The sequence below is a fragment of the Saimiri boliviensis genome, chromosome X, assembly GCF_048565385.1.
Source record: "Saimiri boliviensis isolate mSaiBol1 chromosome X, mSaiBol1.pri, whole genome shotgun sequence".
In the NCBI taxonomy this organism is placed as follows: domain Eukaryota; kingdom Metazoa; phylum Chordata; class Mammalia; order Primates; family Cebidae; genus Saimiri; species Saimiri boliviensis.
Genome location: NC_133470.1, coordinates 4,154,184 through 4,172,650, shown reverse-complemented (window position 1 = coordinate 4,172,650; position 18,467 = coordinate 4,154,184). Strand labels below are relative to the sequence as shown.

Sequence of the window (18,467 nt, the reverse complement as noted above, 5' to 3'; positions counted from 1 at the left end):
TTTTGCAATGTGCCTTTGCAGCTACTCCCTTTAAGAGTTGTCTTTATATTTACACTTGCAGCTGGACTTAGCCAGGTGACTTGTTTGGGCTCTCGAGCAAGTAGACACAAGCATAGACTTGGAAAGTATCTCCACACTGGGCTTGTCCTCTCCTTCTGATCTTGGAACCACTAGAATTATATCCTTGAGGACCAGTTGGCCTAGCCTGCTGGTGAATGAGAGAACCACATGCAGAGAGGCCCCAGGTGTCTCTGCCTTCCCAGATGCCCCTGCCTTCCCAGATGTCCCTCCCTTCCCAGATGAGGCCATCATAAACCAGGTACCCCAGTTGTCCATCAATCAATTGCAGATGTTGAAGCAGGCCCAGCCAAAATCATCTAAGAAAAACCATTCAGCTGAGCCAAAATGCTAACCCACAAGATCAGCAGTTAAATATGTGGGTATAGCATTAGGCCAGTAAGTTGTGAGATGGTATGACACACAGAAGACAATAATATGGCTCTATCTTTACTAAATTTACCTCCTTTACTATTTACATTTATGAAAATATATATATTCTGAAGAAACACATTGTCATAGCAATTTATGTAGTATATTATGAAACATTAAAATCTTTATTTTCTGTTCATGGATGATAACGCAAAATTTTAAAATATCATGACCATGATTGTGTTTGAAGATAGATAAAATGGTGACAGTTATTGAAGCTTGGGAATATAGTTGTGAGGATTCAATATTACAGTCTTTCTACTTTTGTGTTTGTTTGAAATTTTCCACAATAAAAAGTTTTGTTTTCCTTAAAAATAAGCCTAGCAATTACAATGCACTCTTTCTACTTTGTACTCTATTTGAAAGCACATAGATGATTTTAGGTTTTAAAATTTAAATTTTCACCCGAGTCTCTCTCAGAATACATGCCTTAGATTATTTTATTCTAAGTTTTCATTCCAAATTGCTGAGGCTTCAATAGATAGATCGAAAGCATTTTCCTTTCAGCATGAGCACAATGTAATTCCATGCAAATTATAAATAAATGATCTACACTATTATCACATTTAATATAAAAATACAAAATGCAAAGAGTCTGTGTAGTGGTTCATGTCTTAGTTTAGTGTTTGATGAAGCTGTCTTGCCTTTGTAACATGTAAGGTATTGGGAACTAAAACGGACTACAAAGTAATCAGAGAACTAAGTTCCATGCTGAAAAGAACTCTGTTCCTCTGCCAAGATAAAAATAAAAATCTGGGGCAATGTTATTAACTCCCTGAATTTGCAAATTCATAATTTACAGTTCAGAAAAGTATTCATCGACCAAGCAGGAAATAGCTTAGAGTACTATTTCAACTTCTATTTATCCTTACACACTACAGTTAAAACAAGAGGAAAGATATACCAAATGAGTGTTAATACAGTCCTGCTGAAAACATTTTCTAATTGGGTAATCCTCTCTTATTGGTAAAATTAAAATGTGTTACGTAAGATAACTGCATTTAATCACAACAATGCCTTAAAATTCAGCTATCGCTGTTTTCACCATCTACCCTTCTCTGACTCTAGAGTGACTTTTGTTATGGAACTGAATTATTTTGTGTTGAAACTTCATCCTCAAAATTGGTGACATAGGCAATGTGAATTTGCAGAGTCTAATCCTTTTCCTTTTATCGTATGCACATTTCTGTAGTTACAGTGCAAAAGGGCGAGATTGGAAGCTTAGTCACAGAGGTTAGCCTCGATGTACAACAGAAGGAAAGAGGACAGATCTAACTCCAGGTTTCTTATTAAAGGTTTCAAAATGGATGGACAGTGCTAAGTGTCTTCGGCACTCACTGAATACACATTAACATAGCTGCCTGGGCTGAAGCAAAAATAGATTTGTCATTGCCATTAAATTCTAGAAAGGGCATCAAGCTCTCTAGCTGTTAGGGACACCGCTCATTGCCAAATCTCAGTGAAAGATAATCCAAGAGCATTGTCATTTCCTAGAATAAATTGCTGCATCTCCAAAAGGGATTTCTCTTATTTTTAGAAAACTTCTGTGGAGCAGAGAAGCAGCAAGATGATCTTTTGCAGAGAAATATGTATTTTTATGCCATGGTAAGTGATGAGCTGACATTAGATCCCTGCACATTTTAGACATACAAGACAGTGAGCGGTGAGGATCTGAAATTCTGGTTCTTTTCTCTGCCCTGGAGCTTAAATAGTTGTTAGGACGGAATCATTCATCAAGCACTTTCTCATGCATTATCTAAGATAGTTGGAGATAGACTATTACAGGGTAATTGTTACCCTGAGACTGATAGCATGTTGATTCTCTCATCCTCTATTTCATCATCTTTAAGATAACTGCACCATAAACAGATGTGGGATGACTAAAGTTTGCCTCTGCATCTCCCACTAATCTTTCCCTTGCCTTTCCATTCCCTTCTCCCATTTTGACACAGAAGCCCTTGTCTCATTTGGGCTTGGTAGCTCTGAGTGTCACCACTGTTGTATTTAATGAACTTTACACGAAAGGAGCCATTATAGCCCTGGAAAAGCTTTAACATTGCTTTGCTGTGATGGAAATAATACAATAGAATTTTAAATATGCTTTCCCACACAAGTTACCCTTTAAAGCATTGTCATGGAAAATAATAGCACTATATAATTTTTTAAACACCAGAATTCACCCAGGATGATTGGGATTTTTTAAAAAGGCAAACAATTTAAATGAGAAAGGGTCAAAAGACCATTTACTTGCATTTAAAGTACTAATAAGTAGGATGCACATTAATATTATTGTTCTTACTATTCTTTTTACTTTAAAAGGATTGTCAAAAAATTAACATACAATTAAGTAGGATTAAATACCTTAAACACATTTAAAGTGACATTAAAATGCAGGGCTTGTTACAGTTGTTAAAACAAAGGGATTTGGGATTGTACAATCGTTAAATTTTTATGTGGCATAAGATGTTACCAGATGAAGTGCCATTCACCTCCCTAATATCCACTCAGTAAAAGTTAGTAGATGTGTGTATTTCTGAAGATACAGTGAATCTCAACACTGGTTTTATTTTGTTTTGTTTTTACCTGGCCCAAAGCCATCCTCAATTTTTCTTTTCTCCAACTATCTAAATTATCTTTTCAAGTCTGGTTAAGCCTCGGATATTCCATGGTGCAAAATATCCCAGGATCCCTTAGCTATAAACTCTCTATGGAATAAAAACGGGAAATGAAATATTTTGCAAAATGGAACTCATTCCTTTGCAGAAACAGAATGGCAACATAAGTTTCTCAGGATGAATGTATCTAGGCTGCAGGAAAAATATCCAAATTTCAGTGGCTTCAGCCACAAAGCTTTCTTTCTTGCTTACGCTGAGTATACCTCCTAAGTTATCTGGGACTCTGTTTGGTGTCATCTTAACTCTGAGACCAGCCGGAGGGAGCAGCCTCTATGTGGAATGTTGAGAAAGTGCTGATGACAGATGGTGTAGCTCTGAAGTAGCCTGTGACATGTCTCCTCACAGCTCATGAAGGGTCAGAGTGCAGTCCTACCACGTGTCTTAGCAGCAGAATAAGCTGGAAACCTTTAGCAGACAGTGTGGTGATGCCCAGAGAATAGTAAACCGACAGATAACCACAGAACCATGTGCCTTTTTTCCCCTTTGTTAATTTTAGCTCTATTTTAATGATCTGTACACTTGGATTACCTTTTTCACTCTCAGAATGTCTTCACTCACAGAATGTCTCATGTCAATACATTAGCTCATAGATTCATCCATGGGTTTTACAAACCATACTCCTGTGTCCCTTGCTAGAAAAATCAAGGTAGTCAGTTGTGTTCATTACTTCCATATCCATCTATTTTTGCAACACCACTATCTAATGGATATTGCTACATATGGTGGCACAGGTTGTGCACTGTGCAACTTTAGAAAATGTTCTTCCCACTGCAGATTATGTTAATGTTGCCTCCTGGAGTTGTGCAGTACACAGTATGCACAGTCATATATGAAGGTCATGACTCTATCCATTTCCTTTTTTCTTAACCAAAAGATCATTCCATAAATCTAAGCATAAAGCAATTTATGTACTATTTTTTTGTGCCTGGGTCCTCATATGTAAGAGGACACTAATAATAGCTATCTGTTTGGGTGCGGTGGCTCACACCTATAATCCCAGCACTTTGGGAGACCGAGATGGGCAGATCACGAGGTCAAGAGATCGAGGCCATCCTGGCCAACCCGGTGAAACCCCTTTTCTACTAAAAATACAAAAATTAACTGGGCATGGTGGCACGCACCTGTAGTCTCAACTACGCAGGAGGCTGACGCAGATGAATCGCTTGAACCTGGGAGGTGGAGGTTGCAGTGAGCCAAGATTGTGCCACTGTACTCCAGCCTGGGCAACAGAGCAAGACTCTACTCAAAAAATAAAAATAAAAAATAACATCTATCTGACAGATGTACAGTGAAGATTAAATAGACGAATCCACTAAAGCACTTAGAATCATGTCTGGGATCCATGAAACTCATAAAACACCATCCCATATCCACACTTGTAACATCTGCATGTGGCCCCCAGACACTGCCTTCTTCACTTCAGTGCAATGGGATGTGCTGCAGAGCTCCCTTTGTCTCTGCCTCTGATGTGACAATGTGGAGAGCTCTCGCTGATACAAGCTCTAATGGATGCCCTGTCTGATCCAGCTTTTTCTTAGCAGTTACTGACCCAATGCATTTCCCTTGTCTGATAAAATGCCACCAGTGCTGCCCGTGCCCTTTCCCGAATTACTTCAAGCTTGGCTTTTCCCAGCCTCTTCCTATAGTACTTGTCACCTTCATGCACATCAGCCTGAGAGGCACTAGACAAGGGTACTTTCAAACCTTGCTGCAGAATGCCTTCAGATTTTAACACAGAGCCTACACTTTGCATTAACAGCATAGTTTACAACCTGACTTTGAAAGAAAAGCACAAGATTCAAGAGTCTCATGAACTAATTGGAAATATTAAACACGAGTTGCATGGTATTATTTCAAAGGTTGCTGAAATAGCTTGGCTTTAAATATTATGTCATTGTTTAATCTTTTCCTAAGACTAAGGTCTGATCAACAAAACTAAAATATTGCATCTACTAGAGTACTGTACAGGCACTATTTTAAAAGTATTTCAAAAGTGACAAAGTTTATAGGGAATTCAAATATTTTAAAAACATATTGGTTGGAAAATTTAAAATTTTCAAATGCCATTAAAAAATATTAACCCTCTCTATGTGTAATATATTTTGGAATCTGTTAGTGTCATAGAATCCAGTGAAACAAAATGGATTATTTCAAAAAGAACCTCAATATTTAAGTAATAATAGCAATAATAATGTTTGTTATACAAATTAATCAACTGCTTTTTTTACTCATTTATACTAGAATTGCAGAATCACTTATAATCTAATCAATTCTGGGCCATGACAAATTGATGGTAGACTCCACTATATTTTTATCTTTTTATCTGACTTCCACCTTCGCATAGCTGATAGTCTTTGAAGAATTAATGCACATGATTTCTTTTATAAAAGTACCAGTAAATCAAAGCATCTTTCTGAAATCCAAAGAACTATCATCATTTTGAAATCCAAAGAACTATTATAAAATGTTTGCAACTTGCACTGTGCACCTGGAGAAGCTGCAGACAATCCCTACTAGCCCATGAAAGCAGCCAGGAGTGAGGTTGTACCCTGCAAATCCACAGGGGCAGAGCTACCCAAGGTTGTGGGAGCCCACCTCTTGTGTCAGCACAACCTGGATATGAGACATGGAATCAAAGATGATTTTTGAACTTTAATATTTAATGACTGCCCTACTGGATTTCAGACTTGTATGAGGCCGGTAACCCCTTTTTTTGACCAATTTATCCCATTTGTAATGGGTGTGTATTTACCCAATGTCTGTATCCCCATTGTATGTGTGAAGTAACTAACTTGCTTTTGATTTCACAGGCTCATAGGCAGAAGGAACTTGCCTTGTCTCTGATGAGACTTTGGAATTGGACTTTGACTTTTGAGTTAATGCTGGAATGAGTTAAGACTTTGGGGGACTATTGGGAAGGCACGATTGTGTTTTGAATGTGAGGACATGAGATTTGGGAGGGGCCAGGGCAGAATAATACGGTTTGGCTGTGTCCCCAACCAAATCTCATTCTGAATTGTAGTTCCCATAATCTCTCCTACATGGTAGGTACATGAAGTTCTTAGAACACCGATACATAGTTACATGGCAATGTTTCCCCTTCAGGAAGATGTGGATAGTTTTTAAGCTGCTTGCATTCTAATTAGGAAAGACGATGTTTCCTTCATTGGAAAGGCTCCCATTAAATACTTGACAAAGTAAAATATTGGTACATTACAATTACGTTATTCAGAGTCTACTACACAAAAATATGGTATGAAGTAACATTGGCTTGAGTGATCTCTGGCAACACAGTACAGGTTCACGGTGTCAGAAAATAAGAATGCTCAGAGTCTCAGAAAGCTGAGCTCTAAAGACCCTGCACAGTCATGCTATCCCAATAGGTTTCGAGTTGTCATGGATGATATCAAAGGAAAAAAAATTTCAATGCTACCTATTGAAGCACAGTAAAAAAGACTTTATTCAGGACCATCATGATGGGTACAGGGACCACAACAATGGGGACTTGTAGTAGGGGAGAAAAATTGGGCTCAGCTCTGAACACAGTATGGGAAAGTGGGGATTTACAGACAGGGAACAGGGTGAGGGGCAGTGGATGGAAGATTACCAGGAGGAAATATCAGGAGGTATTCAGCTAAACTGACCTAACAGGATTCTAGCTGAAGGCAGGCCAGATGACCAGACATCATCTTGTGGGGTGGTGGAGGCTGTGGAGCCTGATCAGACTGAGGAGGAACAGATATGACAGGTTGGGTGCTCTTGCTAAATGACTTAACAGACTTCTTGCCAAAACTGGATTTTATAAGGAAGTCCCCAGACTGGGCCTGGAGAAAGGTTGAGGAGCTTGGCTAAAGTTTGACTAAGTGGAGAATCTTTGTCCATAAAGCCTGGGATGGATGTGAGGTCTATAGAGGTCAGAGAGCTACAATCTAAGAGGTTTTGGGCATTTGCATCACACATCACATTCTCTGGGTACTAAAGAAAAAGCAACAAGGCTTTAGCTTGTAGAGGCCTCCACGTGATGAGCATGTTTCCTCCTGAGCATGTTGGCTCCCTATGGCCATGCACTCGCCAGCGGCCTCTCTATGAACACTTTTTGTCATTTTATTGGAATAGCTGGGTTGAATGAGAGCCAATCCTAGTCCCAATACCATGCCCTTCTCACTCCAACTTCTTACTGCCCCCGGGGTTTGTTCCAACACTGGTTTGGTTTTCCTAAGGAATCCAGTTGAAAGAGAAGAGGGTATTATTTTTCAAATCAAATTTGTGCCCCGGGTGTTTGTAGAGCAAAGCAACTGCTTCACCAGGGTAGGGTCTCTTCCCCAGGGCCCAGTAAGACTTTCATGGGCCATGAAGGCAAAACATATTAAATATATTTTAATATAAAAATATATTTAAAAAATCAGATTAACATTATTTTATGACTATGTTGGTGTAAATGCCAATATGATTTCCAATCCCCAATGTTCATTTTCTTTTCTTCTGATTATAAAAGAAATTAAAACATTTTTGTAGGCCCCTAAAAAGGCCTTAGAGAATATGCCTGATGGGTAATAATCTGGCCTTTCCCCACTCTCGAATCATGGAGGTCGGGGCTATTTTATGTCTTATTCCTCTCTGTGTTTCTCAGCCTCCTTCTTGAGCTAAGAAAGTTAATGAATCTTTGCAGAACTGGAACTTTTATTCCTCATCATTTGACATCAAGCTGGAACTATAGTAAACATTCCCCCCATTGTTGAATTCAATCACATTAGAAAGCATGGTATTAGTGCACAGTATTTTTTTTTCTTTTATTTTATTGCATTTTAGGTTTGGGGGTACATGTGAAGAACATGCAAGATTGTTGCATAGGTACACACGTGGCAGTGTGATTTGCTGTCTTCCTCCCCTTCACCTATATCTGGCATTTCTCCCCATGCTATCTCTCCCCAACTCCCCACACCCCGCTGTCCCTCCCCTATTTCCCCCCAACAGACCCCAGTGTGTGATGCTCCCCTCCCTGTATCCATGTATTCTCATTGTTCAACATCCACCTATGAGTGAGAACATGCGGTGTTTGATTTTCTGTTCTTGTGTCAGTTTGCTGAGAATGATAGTTTCCAGGTTCATCCATGTTCCTACAAAGGACACAAACTCATCGTTTTTGACGGCCGCATAATATTCCATGGTGTATATGTGCCACATTTTCCCTGTCCACTCTATCATCGATAGGCATTTGGGTTGGTTCCAGGTCCTTGCTATTGTAAACTATAGTGCACAGCATTTTTAATTGCCAAGGAAAATTTTATTTTAACTTTGCATTAACATATTCTAAGTAATCCTTTCACCTAATACAATCAGATTCCTATGATAAGCCAAATACTTGTTTGTGTGTGTGTGTGTGTGTGTGTGTGTGTGTGTTTGTGTTTCCCCTCCACTCTTCATTGTATGACCTTCAGAAAAATCAGAGAAGTGGGCTTCCATTTTTGAAAAAACAGGGCTTTCTTAGTCCCATAGATAGGTAGATTGCAATTTTGCTTTTCCTGAAGCATTGCTGACCTTCTAAAATGATGCCTATGTATACATCATTAATCTATTTGCTTAACTTTTAGCATCTATGTAATGCTAGAAATATAATAATTTTTAAAAGAATTTGTTTAAAGCTTCAAAGCCCACTAAGGTTTGGATATACGACTCCAGAGGTAATATGAATGGGATGCTTTGTAAACACGCAGCCATGCCTTCCAGCTCTGCAAAAAGAAACAGACAAATAACAAAACTATGCCGTAAAGAAGGTTTGTGATGTTTCTCCTGGACAAAGGAATTCCAGTTTCCTTTTATACGTTCAAATCAAAACTTTCAGATGGTAAATGGTTTGATATCTAAGATGATTATAGTTACCACAAATCAACCTGATTGCTAAATGCCCTGAAATGTGATCTCAATTATTTTGAGGCACTTTTAAACTCAATACATTTGCATCTAGAGATATATTTCATCTTTCATTTGCTGTTAACATTTTACAGATTAAATAGTTCTAGACACAAATAGCCATTTGTATAATCTATAAAGGCTCTTCAAGTTATTTAATCCTGCAGCATTCCCACATCATCAAGTATTTTCAGAAAGTCTTACTTGAATTGAATATGTTAGACTTTGAGTAAATATTGTCATCTTATAGCATAAGTTTATAACAGTGCCTTTAAATAGTTTCCATGTGATAGTATCAGTAGCAATCCTAACATATCAGCAGTAAGCTAGTACCCTCTCTAAGAAGAATGTTTTCTAAAGCAAAAAGACAAATTCTCCTGCAATTTCTGGCATGAAAAATCCATGTTTAAAGGAAGAATCCTTTTTACTTTTCAGCTTTCAACAATTCTGGGATTAGGTGGTAGGAATCACTTCTTTCTCTTTTTTTCTTTTTTTAAAGAGAAGTAAAATTAATGCCTGAAATAGAAGAACTTAGTGGGTAACTGGGGAAATGCTGTTGAATCCTCCCAGCTCAACAGTTCCGCCTTCCTGCTCCAACTTCCCAGGGTTGGGGGTAGGGATAGAGACATTATAGCCAACTTCCAGAAAGTCCAAGTCATGGCTAGCATTCTCTGCAAACCATTGTGGGGGGTACAGGTGTTCCATTCACATGCACTGTCTTGGAATTGAGCAAACTCTGGGCAAATAGAAAGTGGTCAGACAAGTCCACAAAAGAGATGAATGCATAAACAGGTGGATGGCAGCTTCTCTCGATTTTGCCATAAGGGAATCCAATCATATTGTTGGGGAAAGTCTTGTATCTGAAGAAACGATTGCACTTTACATTCCACAGGAGCCTTTCCTCAGGATGAGCTGGTGGTTTAGACTTTGAAACTATCTCCAGCTGTGCCACTATCAGGCTCTCTCCTAGGTGACGAGTTACGAGTTTTCCCTGACTTGTGGGATTTGGGGAAAATAGGATGAAAGCAAAATTGTTCATCTGATTGTGAATTGGAAGCAATGAAAGTTCTCAGCCACAAAACTTGCATACATGACTGCTCTCTGATGACTAACTTCTGCCTAAAACTAAAGGAAATCATGCTTATGTGTATAGATCATGCATTGCTTGTGAGTGATTTTTGTTTCCCTCCAAATATCAGAGACTTTCTAGGCCAATGATTCTGAATTACATTAGAAGAGATTCCCTGAACCATAGCATCTCCACAGTGGGCTTTTAATTCAGAACTTCCATTCTCCCAAAGAAAACAGTGGAATCCAAGAATAATAATACACATTATGGAATGGAAATCAGTTCAGGAGAGATTTGCTTTGGGATTTTTGTTACTATAAAATTTTGTAAAAAAAAAAATCATCGTGCAAACAAATCTATTTGTGAGCTTCTACTGTTTTTACTTAAATAGTGATCAGCTTCTAGGTCCCTATTTTAAAATCTTAACCCTCTTGAGGAAAGAAATATACTATATGTGCATGTGTATGTGTGTGTGTGTGTGTGTGTGTGTGTGTGTGTGTATGTATGCATGTGCATAACTATATATGATGAAGAGCATTTGATATGTGTTCTAACTATACCAGTAATAATGACTTCCCTTCCAATAATGAAAGTGGAACTTAATCTCATCTATTATTCCGAAAGAAGATCTTTCATTCACCTTAAACTTACTTATATTTAAATTACTCAACTCTCTTTTACTTGATTGCCTTTTTTATTATGCTGAGGAATCATGGTGGTTATTGCATCACTACAGATTATAGAGTAAATGATAACATATACTGTTGACATACATATTTGCTGAGGGGTGAGTAAAGGTACCTCCTGCACCTTTCTGTTTTAAGATTGCCTTCTGCACCTTTTTGCCATCTGCCTGTGCTGGTATGCCTTGTCAATGCCCCTCTAGTCATTCTCTTTCCATGAGTCCAAGACTCTGGCCACAGAAGTCATAAACTTATCATCTTCCTCTCTGTATACTACAGATCTTATCCCCCTTGTCCCTCCAGGTGAGTAGCTGTTGAGCTCTGGCCCAAGCCTTCAGTTAATAAAATAGAGAATGAGTCCAAATCCAAGGTGTGGGCGGAGTTAGCTTTCCCTAGTGCCACTCCCAGGTGCGTGTTTATAATGAAGATGGTGAGCTTTGCCACATGCATCTGCCTGGTGCCCAGGCACAGCTAGTGGCTCAGTCTTTTATCCTGTTTTTCTCTGTCGCATTGGCAAGATAGGCCAGAGGAGGGACAGCACAGCTGAAGCCAGGGCTTCCAAAAAAAGTTGTCCCATGAAAACTGGTTGGGCACCTCTGGCAGGGTCTTGGTGTGTCTGTCCGCAGCTTCTTGCATGACTTTGAGGATTTCATGGAACCGGGGCTCAGTGGCTGGAGTTACTGGGTTTCTCTCTCTTGGATCTTTGGAAATATCAAAGAGTAAAGGTGGGTCATGATGGGTGACATAATTCCCGGAACAGAAGCACACGTGTGTGGAAAAGCATCCGTTGGAACCCACGGGGTCAAAGTTGGGGGTGAAGAGAAAGGCCTTCCAGATGGATGTACCTGTGGTTTAAAAGGATGGAAATGGCATTAGGTATGAAGCATCCTTGCATGTACCACAAATGAAAAAGTGATATGGAAATTATGCCGCCATGTGCTTTAAGAAGGTGAAGACATCATAAGACTGCAGGCACAATGTTTATATGTATAGGAGAGATTACGAAGCCACATGTAGACACACACACAGCCAGTGGGAACAGTCTTAAACTTGCTAGGATCTCAGTTAACAGTTTTTGTTTTCAGTTTCCAGAAAGTCCAAAAAATGTCGAATCAAGAATTAAATGAACTTTGGGAGGCTGAGATGGATGGATCACTTGAGATCAGGAGTTCCAGACAAGCCTGGCCAACATGGCGAAACCCCGTCTCTACTAAAAAATACAAAAATTAGCTGGGCATTGTGGCAGGTCCCTGTAATCCCAGCTACTCAGAAGGCTGAGGCACGAGAATCACTTGAGACTGGGAGGTGGAGGTTACAGTGAGCTGAGATTCTCATACTGCACTACAGCCTGTGTGACAGAACAAGTCCCTGTCTCAAAAAAAAAAAAAAAAAAAAAAAGAATTAAATGAGGGCCAGGTGCAGTGGCCCATGCTTATAATCTCAGCACTTTGGGAGGCCAAGTTGGAAGACTCACTTGATCCTAGGGATTTGAGACCAGCCTGGGCAACATAGTGAAACCCTGTCTCTATAAGAAATTTAAAAAAGAAAAAAGCAAGCTGAGTGTGGTGGCATGTGCCTGTAGTCCTGGCTACTCCGGAGGCTAAGGCAGTAGGATTGTATGAGTCCAGGTGGTTGAAACTGCAGTGAACTATGCTCATGCCACTGCACTTCAGCCACACACACACACACACACACACACACACACACACACACATACCACACACACAATAAATAAATATTAAAATAAGAATTAAATAAGCATAGAAGTGAGAGTGAGGAAAGATTACAAATGGGAAATGGAAATAATCTTTCGGAGATGAAGCAGATGTTCTGAAATTAGGCTGCTCAACTCTATAAACTTACTAAAAAATCTTTAAATTACAATATAATAGTATATAATGTACACCTTTAAAAGCTGTTAGAAATTCCAAATTAGGGGAATTCATCAACGCCAGAATAGGATGGTTAGTTTTTAAAACGTAAGTTCTTTATTTCAATAAACTCCAAAATACTAAAATTGCTAGGAAAAACTGACTTACAAACAAATGAATAATTATGAAATAATTGATTCATTCCTATTTATCAGACAATGTTATTTTCTGAGGAGCTGCCTGCTCTCAAACACCTAAGAGAGGCCTAAACATGTTCCCTGGGTAGGAAAAATGTGGCAGATAAAAACAGAGAATTAAAATGTAAGAACTGACTAGAATCAGGTGCAGAACGTGAATGCGCTTACAGCTTTTACATAAAACCAAAGAGACATTCCTCCTAGGAAGCACCCCACCCATGTGGAAGTCATCCTGATCATTTGTGCATATAATGACATTGCTGACTTTTGTAATTACAGACATTTCATGAGCATCTGATCAAAATGCAAAATAGATTAATGCAATCGGTTTAAACCAACAGTCAGTGGGTCTGTGTCGTCCCCAAATCGCCCCTGACCTTGGACAAGGTTATTGATGGGAAAAGTCAGCCTCTCTCTCTCTCTCTCTCTCTCTGTGTGTGTGTGTGTGTGTGTGTGTGTGTGTGTGTATGTGTGTGTGTTTAAAGCTGAGAAAGACAGGGGAAGCAAGGTGAATACGTTTAGATGAATATATTAAAGAAGACTCATAATGAGATGCTTGCAGTCTGTGGCATAGCTGACTCTGCGAGGCAGGACATGACATCTGTGCACTTTACATGGGCTCAGTGCACCTGCTTCAGAAAGATAAGGTCAAGCTGACACACAGACACGCCAGGCTGCGGGAAGAATTCTGGGACTTGGTTACCATCTCCAACAGAGTTTAAAAAGGCAGCAGGTAACCTTAAGATGCTTCCCATCTACTCCTCTCATCCCACACTTGCTTCCTGGGTATGAGAGATTTCCTTCAGAAGCCTTTTTGGAGACAGGCTGACAGAACCTGCTGTTTGCAGCCACTTAGAATCCTTCATCAGGGTCAGCCAGGAGAAAAAGTGGTTACACAGAGAAGTGAGCCAGGAAGCCCCTTTTGCTCAGGCTCCCAATGCTGCAAATCTAGAGGGCGTTTTGAACTTGACATTCGAGTCAAGCCTCTGTGTGTTTAAAACCCCAGGAGAATGCAAGCTCCCCGAATAAATTCATGTAAAGAGCCTATATTTTCCACTTGCTTTTGAAAGCCACTCACACAGATCCCTTCATTACCACCTGAGCGTGATCCTCCCCAGATGTGAGCTGGAAGAACAGATCGATGTCAGGCCCAGTCAACAGATGCAGGCACGGTGGGGTGGGGGCCTGGGGGGCGGGGGCAATGGTGTTGCTGGGTAGTTCAGACAAGGGTAGAACTAAGAATTAATTATTCTAAAGGATTATTTAGCATGTTCTGGGGTTGCTTGTCTTTTTATCCTTTCATTTGGATTCTTAAAAACTTTTCATAAAAAGGTAGATTGCTTAGTCTTTGTGCTGTTTCTCTGGACCACTTTAGATTTACTCAAATGAGAGAAACAGAACTGCATATTTTATTGTACAGTGGCTCACAAGATAACAATCCCTACTTTGGGAGCTTGTTCTGTTATTCATTAGGTACCCAGGAATTGACACCTCCAAAGGTGTCATTTCAAAGATAAAAAATACAACTCAGTCACTAGACAAAATAGAAGGCACCTGGCATAGTCATCTTCTTTTGTTTAATTTATATTTTGGATTTGTATTTTCTAGAGCCAAGGCTTTGCATTTTCACTCAGGCTGGAGTGCAGTGGTGCAATCATAGCTCACTGCAGTCTCAAACTCCTGGGCTCAAGCAATCTTCTTGCCTCAGCCTCCCAAGTAGCTGGGACCACAGGTGCATGCCACCATGCCCAGCTATATTTTAAAAATTTTTATAGAGATGGGGTCTCTCCATGTTGCCCAGGCTAGTCTTGAACTCCTGGGCTCAAGCAATCCTCCTGCCTTGGCCTCCCAAAGCACTGGGATTATAGGTGTAAACCACCATGCCCAGCATCATCTTATATTTTTCATGGGTATATTTAGTCCTGTATTCCAAAATTATTTTGATAACATACTTCATCTTGAATATCCTCATATACTAGAAAAATGTTAAATTTTTAAATATATGTGTATTCACTACTGTATTTTAAAAATTATTGGCTGGGCACGGTAGCTCAAGCCTGTAATCCCAGGTGGAGGCTGAGGCAGGCAGAGCACCTGAGGTCAGGAGTTCGAGACCAGCCTGTCCAACATGGATAAACCCTGTCTGTACTAAAAATACAAAATTAGCCAGGCATGGTGGTGCATGCCTGTAATCCCAGCTATTCGAGAGGCTGAGGCAGGAGAATCACTTGAACCCAGAAGACAGAGGTTGCAGTGAGCCGAGACTGTGCAATTGCACTCCAGTCTGGTAAACAAGAGAGAAACTCTGTCTCAAAAAAAAAAAAAAAATTATCATCTACTGCTCTGAAAAAAGACTGCTCCTCTCTCATGACTGAAACATTTACATATTTTGACCAAACTGGGAACTTAGATTCATTTATAACTGAGATCCGATGACCTGGAAAAGGAACTATTAAATTTGATATAAAGAATGCAGGGAAATTAAAGTGGACAGGTTTTTTTTTTTAACTTGTTTAAGTAGTCTAAGTAGTGATGAGGACAATAATTCTACTGAGATTTTTAAAATCTGTACCCAAATTAAGAAAACTAATTGTCACAAGTAATGGTCAAATGACATATGACATATCAATGACATATGACACAGTACTGTTATGTCACTGGACTAGAACAAAATGTTTAGAAAATCATCACCAATCTGGTGAAACATATTTTTATATAAAAGTACCCCTACAAAATGTGACTCAACTCATGAGACAAGAAAGTTTATTGTCATTTAACAAAAAGGCAAAGAGAATTTAAGTAAGAAAAACTTGATGCCTAAGCCAGAAACTGATTCAGCATCCTCCACGTAGGATCCTAAAACAGCTATCTTATTAAAAATAAACTAAGCTATGAACAAAGGGAAATAAAGAGGTCTCTGAGATCTCTGGGATTTCCTGGGGACTACAGGGGCTTCTGACCCTGGAACAGGAAGAGACATGATTTCTACTACTTCACATTACAGCAACTCAGCCACGGAAGTGGAAGCCCTGCAAGGAAGCCTCCAAAATGAGCACACGTGCTCCCAAGGACAAAAATAGAGAGAGTGCAAACGAGAACTTTTGTTACATCATAAAATCTTTTTAAAAATCAATATTAGTATCTAGCAGAATCTCTCTGTTAACCTCTTGGAGTCGGGTTGTGGCAGCCAGGTCTCACTACCATAGGCCTCCATGACATCTGTTTTAGCAGTGACCGAGTGGTGAAGTTAAATATTAAAAGCTGAGAGAGCCAGCACCCTTATACAAAGGCTGAGATGTAACAAAAGCCCACCAAGAGTTTTGCCCAGGCCTCTCCTAGACCTTGAAGCATGACAAGGTAACAAAGGAATTCTTAGCAGGACCCATTTAGAATTAAACAAGTTTTACTGGGAGTCTGAAGAAACTTCCCAAATCTCCACAAACAAGTTTTATTGGGGGTCTAAAGGAACGCCCCAAACCTCCATGATTTAGCAGGAGATAAGAAAAGGGCAATCACCGCAGAACCTGGACTCATCTAAATTAAGTACATTTTCTGAGGCTCCAGAGGAAGGTCTTCAGGACTCAGACCTTCGTTATAGATTAGAAGAAGTTAATGACTTATGTCTTTAGATGAATGCACACTTACATATAGACATATCGCTTAGAAGGTATATAAGCTCCAGAAAAGTGTAATTTTGAGTTGGTTTGGGCAATATTTGCCAGGCCTTCTCCCTATACCCAGTCACAAAAATATCTCTTCCTCCCCAGTTCGTCTGTATCTTGTTGTGCTATGAAAAACAGCAGCCTGACCCTAGGTTTGGTCCGGGAACAGGGTCAGCCTACATCACCTACAAATTCTAACATCATCCTCCTGAAAAGTGTCCTTGAAGCTTCATTCTATCTTTATCTGAAGGCCCCTGACTGCTTCTGGTCTCTCATAATGATGTAAGCCTCTCACATCTTGTGCTCTGAATGCTGTACTTAGAGCAGTCACAACACTCCATAACACAGCGGAGCACAATTTGGACCCTGGGACACTCCTTTCCAGGCCTCTCTGGATGTTTAAACTGCTGCGTTGCAGGAGTCTCAGAGCCATCATGTGAGACAAAACAAAGCCATGCCCGGAAAGCCCGTCTGGCACAAGTAAAGACACTGTACACGTGACCGACACTCAGCGGCATCACACAACGCGACTGTGCCATTACGGCCCCTGCTTCTAACCCACAGCGGCTAAAGCAAGGTGCCCCCAACCTGGAACCCTGAGGCCACAAAAACAAGACTATGCCTCTTTCCTGGGGACAGTGAACTCTGCATAATCTGAGTGCTCCAGAACACTTTCCAGCTTCCTTGAAGTCAGAGAGTCTGCACCGCCTCTTCTGGCCAAACATGAGCAGCGTCTTTTCCCAGCCACAGCACATAGGAGCTGTCTCTCCTGCTAGTGACGTTCGAGATGAGGGGGCCTCTGTCAGAGTGGTCCCTGACAAATGGATGGCAGAACCCTCTCCTTCTAGACCTTCACCTTCCCACTATGGACAGGCATTGAATGCGCAGTTATCTCCCAAACCTCTGGCCGTGTTGGGAGATGCATTCTGTTGTCATAGCTGCAGTGGGGTGGACGTCCTACTGATACCTGGTGGGGAGAGGCCAGGGATACTATCCAATAGTCTACAATGCACACAGCAGCCTCCAGCACAGAGAATCATCTGGCCTCAAATGTCAATAGTACCCAGGTTCAGAAGCTCTGTTCTACAGCAGGAGTGAGAATAAATGTTTGCCAGGCTAAGCCCCTGAAATGTCAGGGCTAATGGTTATCACAGCACAAGTTCGTCACTCCCTATACATGAACCTCTGAGCTAAACTATAAAATAAGACAAACTTTATATTTGATAAAATAAGTCAGAAGCTGGATTGAGATAGACAGTACTCACAAGTCTCTAAGGCTTCGTGATAAACTGCATGAATGAATGAACAGCTCTAAAAAACAGAACAGGGACCAAAGATCGAAGGGCAGTATAGAAGGAGGAGAGATAAACAGGTAGAGTTGCTGTGCTCTTCCAAGAAAAATACGATGGAGAATGCACAGTGCCAGAGGCCTGAAAACTCTCTTATTCCAGGATGATAGCAACGTCTTTATAAAAGAGTTAGATGCATTTGCCTTTCTTAGCCTGATGCTGGGTGAGACTTGAATAGACTGTAAGAGGAGATGTGCGGGGTGGGTGTGTAGGGAGAGAGAGAGAGAGAGAGAGAGAGAGAGAGAGAGAGAGAGAGAGAGACAGAGAGAGAGAGAAAGAGAGAGAGAGAGAGAGAGAGAGAGAGACAGAGAGAGAGAGAGAGAGAATGAATGCACTAGCTAGAGGGCAGGTGCTTCAGCCAAGGTTTTTCCTGCCACTGGCTTGGTTAATTGCGCAGCTCTGAGCATCAGTAGTTTAGGTTCAATCCTGACCTCTGCAATTTCTTACCTATGTGATGCTGGGCATAGCTGCTTTCACCTCTCTGTGTCCCAGTCTGCTCCTCTGTTAAATGTTCATAATAATCATTCTTGTCTGGTAGCATTGCTTTGAGGATTAAAACTTG

The 18,467-nt window shown here is 40.4% G+C and overlaps 1 protein-coding gene across 3 annotated transcripts in view; it reads right to left on the bottom strand.

Annotated features, from left to right (window-relative positions):
• Window positions 1-8,426: 8,426 nt before the first annotated feature.
• Window positions 8,427-18,467, bottom strand: part of STS (steroid sulfatase) — a 200,158-nt gene continuing 190,117 nt past the window's right edge. For all 3 annotated transcript variants that reach the window (XM_074391851.1, XM_010336161.3, XM_039475472.2), the window contains one exon: window positions 8,427-11,671. In XM_074391851.1, coding sequence (XP_074247952.1) covers window positions 11,298-11,671 — 374 coding nt within the window. In that variant the 3' untranslated portion in view covers window positions 8,427-11,297. The remainder of the gene's footprint in view (window positions 11,672-18,467) is intronic.